This window comes from Anneissia japonica, unplaced genomic scaffold (assembly GCF_011630105.1).
Source record: "Anneissia japonica isolate Jap-2015-1 unplaced genomic scaffold, ASM1163010v1 scaffold287754_len4335492_cov202, whole genome shotgun sequence".
NCBI lineage: Eukaryota > Metazoa > Echinodermata > Crinoidea > Comatulida > Comatulidae > Anneissia > Anneissia japonica.
In genome coordinates, this window is record NW_022705543.1 from 911574 (window position 1) to 923998 (window position 12425).

The 12425-nt window shown below is 37.1% G+C and overlaps 1 protein-coding gene across 2 annotated transcripts in view; it reads right to left on the reverse strand.

The window, feature by feature from the left end:
- Nucleotides 1-12425, reverse strand: part of LOC117105862 (E3 ubiquitin-protein ligase HECTD1-like) — a 58676-nt gene that overhangs the window by 3830 nt on the left and 42421 nt on the right. Inside the window, exons 23-41 of one of the 2 annotated variants that reach the window (XM_033247173.1) lie at nt 11804-11947; nt 11057-11236; nt 10509-10675; nt 9517-9693; nt 8890-9207; nt 8229-8363; nt 7845-8033; nt 7092-7378; nt 6570-6726; nt 5490-5578; nt 5163-5293; nt 4635-4695; nt 4342-4524; nt 4036-4228; nt 3383-3465; nt 2698-2825; nt 1787-1985; nt 1178-1315; nt 339-955 (exon numbers count right to left, since the gene is read on the reverse strand). In XM_033247173.1, the coding sequence (XP_033103064.1) occupies nt 339-955; nt 1178-1315; nt 1787-1985; nt 2698-2825; nt 3383-3465; nt 4036-4228; nt 4342-4524; nt 4635-4695; nt 5163-5293; nt 5490-5578; nt 6570-6726; nt 7092-7378; nt 7845-8033; nt 8229-8363; nt 8890-9207; nt 9517-9693; nt 10509-10675; nt 11057-11236; nt 11804-11947 (3576 nt within the window). Of the gene's footprint in view, nt 1-338; nt 956-1177; nt 1316-1786; nt 1986-2697; nt 2826-3382; nt 3466-4035; nt 4229-4341; nt 4525-4634; nt 4696-5162; nt 5294-5489; nt 5579-6569; nt 6727-7091; nt 7394-7844; nt 8034-8228; nt 8364-8889; nt 9208-9516; nt 9694-10508; nt 10676-11056; nt 11237-11803; nt 11948-12425 lie in introns of both variants that reach the window. The other variant, XM_033247172.1, reaches the window with a different exon arrangement.

Consider the following 12425-nt stretch of genomic DNA (forward strand, 5'->3'; position numbering starts at 1 on the left):
CTTGAACTCAGATGGCAGGCTGCTCAAACAAAAGACATATAAGGCTTGCCATCCCAAAACCAGCATACTGTTGCTGAGTAAGTAAACTGAGGAATTAGCATAAGAATGTGGCAGTATTGTATACTTTAGTACAGAGAAGCTGTAATACTTTTACTCATAACTTTGGGAATAGTACGTCGATTCCAGTCGTTTTTTTAAATTTGAAAGCTTATAATGTGGGGAATATGAATGCATAAAAAATTTCATTTTCTTGTTTTGGTTTAAACTGATACTGTTTTTGGATTGGCTGGCCTCATCGAACCTAACTAACTATCAAATACCGATCTCTTAAGACTCACCCTAAATCTTCTAGCTTAATTGGTGGTATAGATTTATCCTCAGACTCCAGGGCAAGGTTTTGTATTGCATTATTTCTCTCCTCATCGCTTAAAGTCCGATCTTTTAAAATACTACGCTTCTTATTCACAAGTTCACGCAACTGCAGCAAAAATCGTGCACGGTGGGGATCGACCACTTCAAAATCCTCCCAGGTTAAGAGTCCCGCAAACCAGGCTGGTGTCCTCGCCTTTGGCGGATCACCAAGAATCAGCTCCGATTTTGATTCAGTCTCTTCGAGAGAGATCTCTGATATGAGTTCATTGAGGTCCTCTAAAGATGCTTCCGACATCACTTCTACCGAGTATGAATCCGAATCTCTCATGGAAGAATTTGTGCAGACGTGTTGGATGTTGCTGCCAACCTCTCCAAGGCACATCAGCTTCAGGAAGGGTCTGGACAATGGAAGGTCTACCCTGCGTTTATCTTGGATGCATTTTGCCAAGAACACGCCCAAGAAGTGAAAGAGTTGTACCACACGTTCCGTATCCTCATTGTCCTGGATGAGTGGAGCAGGGAAAAGGCCAGATGTCTTCTGGATGTAGTATCCAGGCGATTTTCTTCCATCACCAATATCAACCTTTAATGAAATAATCAAAAGGGATAATAAAATAGACAAATTAACAAATTGATCAATCATGTGCTTTGTAGTGCAAACTACAGGTTGGGCTTTGATATATAATAAGATATAAGTAGATGGGAAGGTATCTATCTAAAGAACAAAGAATAACCAAAGATTAGTCTGCATATCAAGATTATGGAGGAAAGCACTGCAGTTGCATCAAAGCTCAAGTGGACATACCTCTCGGGCCTGGTCATCTGGGTGGTCATCATCACACATCCACATACCAAGGCTCTTGCGCTGCAACTCAGCTGAAACTAAAGCATAGAACTCCAAGGTGGGACCAAGTCCTGTACCTTCCTCTCCATGAAACTCAACCTGAGAATAATAGAAATAGCAATAACAAAAACAATATATTATTATATAATAACCTGGCATTTATATATTGCAGTGGCACATTTTTAATGTGGCAAGCTATTGCATTAAAAACAGGCCATTATATTGAGCACCATGGTTTTTGGTGTACTTACATAGCAGCATAGTTACTCTATAATGACCTGAAGTGGGAGTGATGACCCTTTGCTGAAAGGTTCAGCTAATAATATGGCAAAGGAACAATAATTATTATTGGAAACATATTTTTCTGTGTATTCCAAACTGCTTCTGACTTGCACATACAAATACAATACTGTAACACACTACTAGATTGACAGAGCTATAACAGAAGAATTCATGATCACATAAATTGATCCCAGCACCTACGCCAGATTTTTTAAGGCACTGTAGCAACCTCACACCCTCCCGATCCCACTCAGAGTTAGTATGGCTACGTACTAAGAAGTTACATACCTCTAGAATGGACTTCCTCTCTGAATGCAGCTTCATCACCTGCAGAGCCCAGTCTAGTAACTGAGCACCACGTGGTACCTTCACCCTTTCGTGTTTTAAGCGGCCTACTCGGAATTCATGTTGGTCATCTCTACGGGACGACAATGGACGCACACGCTCCACGTTTTCATCACGTTTCTGCTGAAGCCATGCAATAGCTCTACAAAAAATAAAATCATGTCACTAATACAGTGAGATGGAGGATTCCATTATTATCTAGAGGTAAGTTACAAAAAGGAACACTTGGCATCTGCAGAAGCATTCATGTAAGTATTCACAAAATATACCTGTCTTGACTTAGACGGGGTTCCAAGTCTCCCAGAAATCGGTGAGGGGATGAGGTGTTAGGCACATGCCTTTTTCCACTAAACTTTTCAAATTTCAGTGCATAGGTCTATTACAAGTGCTAATCCATTCTACAACTGTTGTCCCCCCACCCACCCCGGTAGAAAAATTCTGGATATGCTCTTCATCAAACTGGCCCATAATTCCACACACGGACTATCCAGCAAAGACACTCATCTACAAAGACGTCCTTTAGAAAAATAGTAACATGCTAATCATAACGTCCACAATGATTGCCTCCTCGACTTCCCATTACATTCAACAATATACATTGCCACCTTTCCACACTCATTCGACACCATGCGCAGTACAGGTATATGCTAGTAAACATAAATTATCTTACCTCAGCCCCAACCATGGTGGGTAATGACTTCTTCCAACTTTGGACCCCTGGTTAGATGAACAAGGCCCTTTAATGGCCCAAGCAATAAGAGCAGCAAGTATATGAACATTCTAAATAGGTTCATTAGACTGGAAGTTTGATTTTGTTTTAATTAACACTAATTATTTTAAATTTATGAGTTTACCTTGATACTCCAAATGCTGTGCAGGTGAAATAAAGTTGCCTTGTATCGAAGGGGAAGAGCATTGGACATCTATTGGTCAGCTTCTCACACCAGCTTGGAAGAGCTGAGCTGGACAACACCAGCGGATCCTTGGCAAAAGAAAATAATCAAAATATTGTGATGTGCAACTCTACAGTCTGTTTATGTGCTGAGCAAACATCCAGGATAGGTAATTGTTGTTCTGGTGGTATATTTTGGTAAATAATATTTCTGGTAGCAAGCTGATGTTGTCTATGGTCGTTAATTGTTGGTAAAAGGTAATTCTGGTAAATAGCATTTCTGGTAGCAAGCTGATGTTATTTATGGTAGTTGACTGTTGGTATGTGGTAATTCTGGTGGCATACTTTGGTAAATAGTATTTCTGGTAGCAAACTGATGGCATTGTGTATGTTATTTCTGATAATTGATTGTTGGTATGTGGTAATTCTGGTGGCACATTTTGGTAAATAGTATTTCTGGTAGCAAACTTATGACATACAGTGTGTTAATTATGGTAGTTGATGGTATATGGTAATTCAGGTACCTAATTTTTGGTACATAGCATTTCTGGTAGGCTGCTGATGGTATGTGTTATTTCTGGCAGTTGATTTTTAACATATGTTCAATCTTTGAAAACTTGTTTATTTATTTAAAATTCTTAAGTCACCTGAACTTGCTGTACAAGCTTAGTAGTAATCTTCTTGCTCACAAATTCTTCAACTGATACAGAAAATTGATGGTTATCTGCACCTAGAAATTAAAAAAAATATTGTTTTTCTTTAATTTAAAAACAACAAACATATTTATATTGGGTGACCCTTCCAGCGTATCCTAAGAGGTAGGCCGATATTCAGGAGCCCACTTAAATAAATGAAATAATGTGATGCTTTTATCAGCGAAGTCCCTTTATGAGGCTTAGGTAGTGGAGTTTTTACTTGAGAGAAAAAGTAGTCTTGTCACAGGAATTGAATCCACGACTCTGAGATTAGAAGGCAAACATCTTCAACTCTACTCCAATTTTATAGTTCAAACTACTCAAGACATCCACCAGTGTTAATGTAATAAATACATAGCATGCAATGTATGGTGTGCACCAGGGCTGAAAAAAGTGGGCAACTGCATGACTGGCTGTTATAGACATCGTCCCTATAGGAATTTTTAGAATAAACATTTTTTTAATTTGCTTTTTGTTTTGTACCAGACAACCGCTGCCTGTATAACTTTAATGTTTGGAGGCTTAAAAATATTTTTTCCATGCCTGGGATGCACCATTAACATGATCATTGAATCCAATCACTGCAAATACCATGGCTTGGTTACCTTCGATCTTTCCAGTTTCAGACACGTCAGTGGCAAGGGCATATAGAATCCTAAGGAGATGCAGAACCTCGTCAACAGTGCATGCTGACAGTTCATTCTTGTTAATTACTTCACAGTCCGTTTCATTCAAGACACGACCACTTCTATGACGAGTACGACTTGTAACTGGCTTGAAACCTAATCTACAGAATTCCTGTAGAGAATCAGAAACAAACAATTATTGTTACTGTTGAATCATTGCTATAAAATATATAGTACAGAAAAAAAATGGAAAATGTATTTACGTATCGAGAATGCGTATCTCACCTTATACGCAGCCACAAGCTGCGAGCAGTTGCGGCTCTTTCGTATACTCTTTGAAGAACCAATCAGCTTCCACCTTCTTAAAAACTGAATGTCTGCATTTTGTTGCAAGTAAGCAATCAGCTCGGACTTTGGTAATTGATCGGAACCAACTTGTTGCTCAACAAATGATGTCGACCAACGCCCCTAAAAAATACAAACACTTCAAATATTGGTACTATTCAAAGGTCAGATTTGGCTGTTGATTTAGAAAATTGTTGGTAATTCATGTTAATTAAAAGATGCAAGTTACTTACTCCAGTGTTTTCTAAATCTCCAGGCAAACCGTCTTCAGGCTTCAGTTCACGATACACAACTCTGCATAATAGTAATTAATTATATAAAATGCACAACAAAATGCAATGGAATAAATTATAAGCAGGCGGAGAAAATTAATGTAACTAATGTAATTAATAAAATGTGTACATATATCCCAATTAAACCGTATCTCTTGATATGTATCAAGTAAATTGTATGTACACATACATTTTATTATCTTAAAAAAAAATGTATGTGTACATACATTTAAAAAAATGTATTCAAAGAAAAATGTATTTTAAAGATGATAATAAATATCTGGCAAGTGAATGTATCTTGCAACTAACTAGTACATGACATTTTTCAAACAAATGAATCTTGCCACTAAAATTAAGTGTATCGCACTCACAAGTAATATAAATCTCGCAGAAAAAATGATGAAATTTACAAGTGAAGTGTATCTTACAAGAGAATGTTTCACAATATAAATTATGCAAGCAAACAGGTGGTCTCGCAATTGAACTTACACATAAGTTGGTTCCCAAATTCTGCGCAGTTTGTCAAGTTTGACAGCTGATCCTGCAGAGTGATACAGATTCTGTACGTATCTAAACACTGGGGCGTTGGGATCAGCACAAAGTGTCTCAACTTCTGGTACCTGTGTATACAAAGTTATTATACGATTTTTTAAAAGCTAGAAAATGTTAAAATTATAGTTCAGTCACTAGTAAATTATTTTAATCATGTTTTTAAACATGATTAGTAGTTAAAAGAATCATTTATATTTGTGGTCTTTTTAGCAATTATTTGCATTATTATTATTAAATCATTATTATATTCAAACACAAACTTACCCCAGGTAATCCAGGGCCACGTAGATAGAGTGCAAGTCTCGGCGAGGGAGCCGACTCTGCTTCTGTTACAAATGATGTTTCTGGAGAGCCTGCAAAAATATAATTATAGTTACTTAATAAATAATAAATTACTTAATGAGAATTTTGTTATTTGTTAAAATATACACAAAAAAAACCCAGACCATTGACATTACCAATAAACATCACCATCAATATCACCACATAATCAAATCACTATCAAACTAAGCATCACCACTTCATCAATATCACTATCAACATCACCAATCCCATCAATACCACAATCAACATCACCATTCCCATCAATATCACTATCAACATTACCATTCCCATCAATATCACTATCAACATCAATATCATTATCAACATCACCATTCCCATCAATATCACTATCAACATCACCATTCCCATCAACATCACTATCAAACTAAGCATCACCACTTCATCAATATCTCCATCAATATCACTATCAACATCACCATTCCCATCAATATCACTACCAACATCACACATTCCCATAAATATCACTGTAAACATCACCATTCACATCAATATCACTATCAAAATCACCATGCCCATCAATATCACTATCAACATCACCATTCCCATCATATCATTATCAACATTCCCATCAATATCACTATCAACATCACCATTCCCATCAATATCACTATCAACATCACCACTTCATCAACATCACCGTCAATATCACTATCACACTAAGCATCACCACTTCATTAATACATCAATATCACTATCAACATCACCATTTACATCAATACCACTCTCACAATCACCACTTCACCAATATCAACATGAACATCACCATCACTCATCAACATCTTCAACATCAATATCAACTTGAGCATCACACTCACCATCAACATCCCAATCAATGATATCAACATCAAAATCACATTCAATACCAACATGAGTATCACCATTAATATAAACATCAACATCCCCATCAATATCATTGTCAACACCATCACCTTCACCATCAACATTCACCATCATCACCATCTTCCTTTAGTAGGAAGTATAAAGCACTTGAGTACTCACCAGGGGGTGGTATCTCTAAGTCAGTCGTTGCATTGACATTGGTCCTGCCAGGTCTTGGATCAAAAGCAGGAACAAGTGCTGAGAACTGCCTCTTAAGAACATGCTCATCATCCCATGTTCTTCTCCTTCCACGCAAATCATACTCCTCACCTTCATCCTGAATAAAAAACAAATTATTAAAATGTTATTATTGTATATTTTGTATATAAGTATGAGTAAAAATGTAGATGAGTTTCATGCCATCACGGCTGGGTAACAAAACAACAAATACACAGTCTGCAACTCTTTCTTCAGACACCAGATGCCACAGCCAGAGATTCGAGGTTCCTACATCCATAACCAACATGTTTAAGCGTACGCTTTTTTCCAGACACTATCCATCTTTTGAGCTTGTAATACCTGAAGAGGTTGTGCAGTCAAAATCACTCAAGGAATTTAAGGGCTGAATTTTCAAGATTATGTGTACTTGAACATTTTATCAAATGTGAGAACATCAGATAAAAACAGAAAAAGATGACCTACCATGACATCATCATAATCCTCCATCTCGCTATCATCTTCATTCTCATCATCAATGTCCTCGCCCTCCTGACAGAATTCATCATCTTCCAGATCAGCCAAGAAAGAGCTAGTTCGGCAGGAATCCAAGAAATCGTTGTCGCTCTCGCTTGATGTTGATGCCAGACTAGCTGCTAGGGTTGAGCTCAACCTGGTAGCCACGCTCGTGGTCACGTTGGCGATGCCAAAACTGGTGGATGAGGTTGTTACTGCTGGTAGGTTGGGGGCACTCTGTGCACTGCTTAACAATGCTGAACAAAAAGAGCCTATTGTTATGGTTAAGATGCAGCTCAAAAAATCAAACTATATGAATATAGATTCAAGTATGTTTAACCTTTATTATGACCTATGGAATTTATTATTTCCTCAGATATTGAAAAGCTCATGGCAAGTCGAGAGAGTTCGGTTGTAGAACCAAGTCTTCTTGGATAAGGACTTAAATGGAGGTCCTTCGTACACATCTGGCTCGTGTGAACTTTAAAGAATCCATTGCATCTTTTGGAAGAGTAGGGGTTACCCCAATGCTATGGTTCATTTCAGCCCCTGTCATTGAGGAAGGATGTGAACACGCAGCTATTATAAGTGCCTCTTTACGGTGGCTGGGTAGTCACAGACCATGCCTACATGCAATTCAGACCATTGACGCTGCAATTTATGGATTATTCTTCTGCCTTTACTTTTACTGAGACTCCCCACCACTAATAAAAGTTCACTTACTACTAGATAGGCCAGATGGAAACCTGACGAAACTTGAGGGGAATGTACTGCCACGGTTGTTGGAGAAGTTGTTGGCAGATCCAACAGTACGATGTAAGAGCACAGATTCCATAAGTCCAGCAACTGCGTCCCGAGTACTACTCAAGTTTGGTACACTCACACTCATACTACAGGTTGTGTCCCTTGTATCTGTGAGAAATAAAAATTAAATTATTTAAAATATATAATTCATGATTAATACTTATATATTATATACTTATTATTTATAAATATATAAATATACATAAATATTAATTATAGGAAAATTTTATCTAGTCAATTATGATAATATTAATGATACTACTCGATCAGTACAGTACTATATTTAGCATTATTTTTTATTACCTGGAGCAGATGCCCCCTTGTCTTCAAGCTGTTGAGTCTCGCTGCTAAATTCTTCATTTGTCAGGGCGGCATCCTCCACCACGGAACTTAGACCAGATGCTAAGAGAGCACTTTCAACTGCTGCACTGGATAGATCTAGAGTTGAAACACAATATCTTACAGTTACTCTTGATTTTATAAATCACCTAACATTTTTGAAACTGTATTTCATGAAAATTGTTTTCTTGTTGATTGTGTGACAATCAAAAAAAATGATTGCAAGATGACTAAGAGTGGAAGGCTATGGATGATGTGGAAGAGAATGGCGGAAAAGAACAGTCAAATGGACATTTCAGTGACAATCATAAGAAGTTAATGAAAGCCATCTATTGAGGCTAAGCTCTAGCATTCACCTCTTACCAGATGCTGGTGGATGATGATGGTGTAGGGCTTGATGATTATGTGAGAGGCACGCTAGCTGGCAAAATAAGGTGATATTATGTGATTAATAACTAAGCTTTGTTGGGGGGGGGGGGGTGCGGAATATGAATAGCCTCAGACTTAAACACTATGATTAAAATCAGACTGCACCCTAAGCTTCAAATGTAATTAGCACATGTTCATGCCCTAAAAACAATTTGTCAAACTAGAAACTAAGAAAAAAATTTCAAAGAAACAATACCTTTGTTTGCTGCTTTATTATCCATAAGAAACGCTGTCATTGCATTAAGGCTTGGACTTGAGCTGCTCTTAATACTGCCAAGGCTGGACGTTGATGTTGATGCGGATGCTATACTACTCTTGCCTAGTTCCCCATCGGTAACTTTAGTGCTGTTGGATTTGGAAGTTGGGCTAGGACCCAAAGCAGCTGCCAAGACTCGAGCCGTCTTGGCAGTGGTGCTCTCGGAGTGGGACGGAGCAAGTTTAAGGTCATACTTTCCCTCAGCACCCATTCTGTAAGAGTTGGATCCTCCGTGATCCCAAGTCACATCAACCCACCCTGAAGGAAAGCAATTTTAATTCATAGTAAGTTTTAAAGTATGTTATAACTGTTTGGAAAGTCAAAAACAGTGCAGGACAATCATTTTAATGATACTTAGTGTAATAACAACAATAACAACAATAATTCTTAACAGTCCTATAAATATATAATGGCATCAAAAATTACATAACCACATAATTAAAACAACCATGTTTGGTAAAGGGTGTCAAATATTTTTGTAGGTATGGGCCTAATAATGAATATGCATTAATATTGATATGTAGATATTCTAGTAATTTTAGATAATTTAAATATCATAGTTCTTACCATTGTGTAGTTCACCTGTTACAGTACCCTCTCCACTTGGATTACCATCCTGGTCACGCCATTTCCAGTCCATTCCACGCACAACTCTAGCCCCCGGCAGCATCTGCCGCAATACCTGGGAACGGATCATACGCCGCTGCTTTCTCATGTTAGCCTCAGCTTCCTTGGCTGCTTTTCCTGAAGGAATAATAAAAATATGCCAACAATAATGAAGTAGGCTTATAGGTATTTAAATAGAAAAATATGCCAACAATAATGAAGTAGGCTTATAGGTATTTAGTTTAGTGATCTGACATTTGACCCAGTAAAGCGATTTTATGGAAACCAGGATTTACACTGAAAAAAGCAAGTGCACCAAATCCTTCCAGAATATCCTTCCAGAAATAGGTTTTATAATATAGATTTTAGGAGAATATTGTAGAGATATATTATATTTTGTCTATTTAAGGCTTGCCATCCCAAAACCAGCTTCAGTGACCAAAAATGAAAATTAACTTTCTAATATATCTTTATTCTATACTCCAAGTATTGAAATACACGCCATCGTGTTGGGATTCAATATTTCGACATTAATTATGTCATCATCATTAATTATGTCATCATCATTATGATGATGACATAATTAATGTCGAAATATTGAATCCCAACACGATGGCGTGTATTTCAATACTTGGAGTATGTATTATACTTTCTTATCTGAGATTAATCAGTGGACCCTTCGGTTTTTATTCTATACATTGTAAGCTTTAAAATGATGGGTCGTTTATTGAAATCGACTATTGTCAAAATTATGAGTAAAAGCATTATGTCTTCTCTTATTAAAGTATACAATGCTGCCTCATTCTTATGCTAATTATAACAGTTAGGGACAGTACCCTGTTTTTGGAATGATAAGCCTCATTTATCTTTTTAATGTGTTAATGCAGCCTTGAGGCTTCCTTCAAAGGATTTGACTTTGTATAACACCCTCTTCAAGCTTCTTTTTCGCTTACCTAACTGGTCATCGCAGACTCCAGTTACAGTGCCATACACCTCAAAGCCGGAAAGTGACAGGTAGTGTGTCTGTCCACTTGCGTTCTTGCCCATCTGCTGCATACGGATATGGCGCCAGCCCTGCTTCTCGTCCTTAGAGGGTTCCAGGGGCCAAGTGGCAGTGGATCTGTGTTTGACATGATGGGTAAATATATCATATCATTTATTTTGCCAAATATAAAAAACAAAAGGGTCAAGACTTGCAATGGGAGGTTAAATAAATAGGTCCATCATATATAAAGTAATCATTTGATGAATAATTACTTAAACTTATGTGGAATGAACAAATTAAATGCAAATAACACATGAAATAAAAACTATTTTGATTACTAGTAACCTTTCTGTTCAATCAACTTATGTTATCCCAAAAATTGTTTCTATATAACTTTAGTCCATTTATTTTATTGTAACACAATAAAACCAAGAAAATAGCCCAACTACAAGCCTACCCACCCACTTGTACAAATTTTTTTTTTTTAAAAAGTTGTAAGGTCATCAAAATACTTACCCTGGTTCACTAAGGGATGAATCATCAGTATGGGTCAGGAGAGTTGTCCAGTTGTGTCCATCCTTGGACACTTGGAGTAGCCAATTCCTCAGGGCAGACCTGCCATAGCCTCTAGCGTGTCGTAATGTGTATGCTGATGGAATAACCCACAGACCCAAATCTATTGCAAACCATGCCCGTCTATAATGTAAAAAAAAAAACAATATTAAGTTCATAAATTTGGTAAAGAGACACTTTACACACCCAGGCAGCACAAAACCAAGTTTTGATTTACTAAGTCACTGAGTTGCCTATTTGCATTTAGTCTCAAACATAGCATTTTTTCTTGTTTATTTATGTAGAATCTGGATTTACTGTATATAGAGCTTATCTCAAACCGAAGAATATACAAGGCACTGGCATCAGTATTTCCCTGATCACTCGATACTAAGTTGGCAAAACCGCACATTTCCCTTATCCCTTGGGAGTATCCAAATTTATGCTGGTTTACACGCACAACCTAATACGTTCAATGCCAAACCATCCTACCAGGTACCCATTTATATTCCTGGGTGGAGAGAGGCAAACGTAAGTAAAGTGCTTTTCCCACCAAAAGTTAACCAATCCTCTTCACTTTCTGTCCTTTATTGTCTCCCGATTTGAGAATACTATTCAGAATAAGATACGCACATCTTCTATATTTTGTTTGCCAACAAAATGAACATGAATAATCCTTCCCTCTGTGGTAAAATCATTCATTTCACTTACTTGTCATCATTGGTATGGCAGTTAAGCGCCGATGCATCCCTACTTAAAATGTCCTCCAGACGTCCATATGGAAGAGTTCGCCCCTCAGAGCTGCTCACCACTACTAAGCCATACTGAGCTGGGTTAATCCATTCATAGGCAGTTCTGTAAATATATCACAATTATAATGTACCACACAAAAGACTATCTTGGCAAGGTTGATGGTATTGGACTGTACACTGGTAGAAAAGTCTTTCATTTTCAGTAAATGCACAGTTGTTTAAAAATAAACTGTTCATGATAAGCTATTAAATGTGAATTGTTTCAATCTGCATCTCATTGAAATTTGATACTGAATTCAATATTAACTGAATGGATGATGGTTTACCACAGACTGCTCTTGAAGTTGGACTGGGCATTTATGTGAATAAACCAGTGGTATAAATGTACCTTCAGTTGATTTACATTTTTTTTTTGTAATTTTTCAATTGACACCTATTATGTTTTTTTTCTTTTATGGCAAACTGTTAATTTATTAAATTATAATATATTGTTACAACATTAAAATAATTTTGTAACAGATATAGTGTGGACTCTTATACACATCTAGATGTGTATAAGAGACAGTGTTAGATTACACATA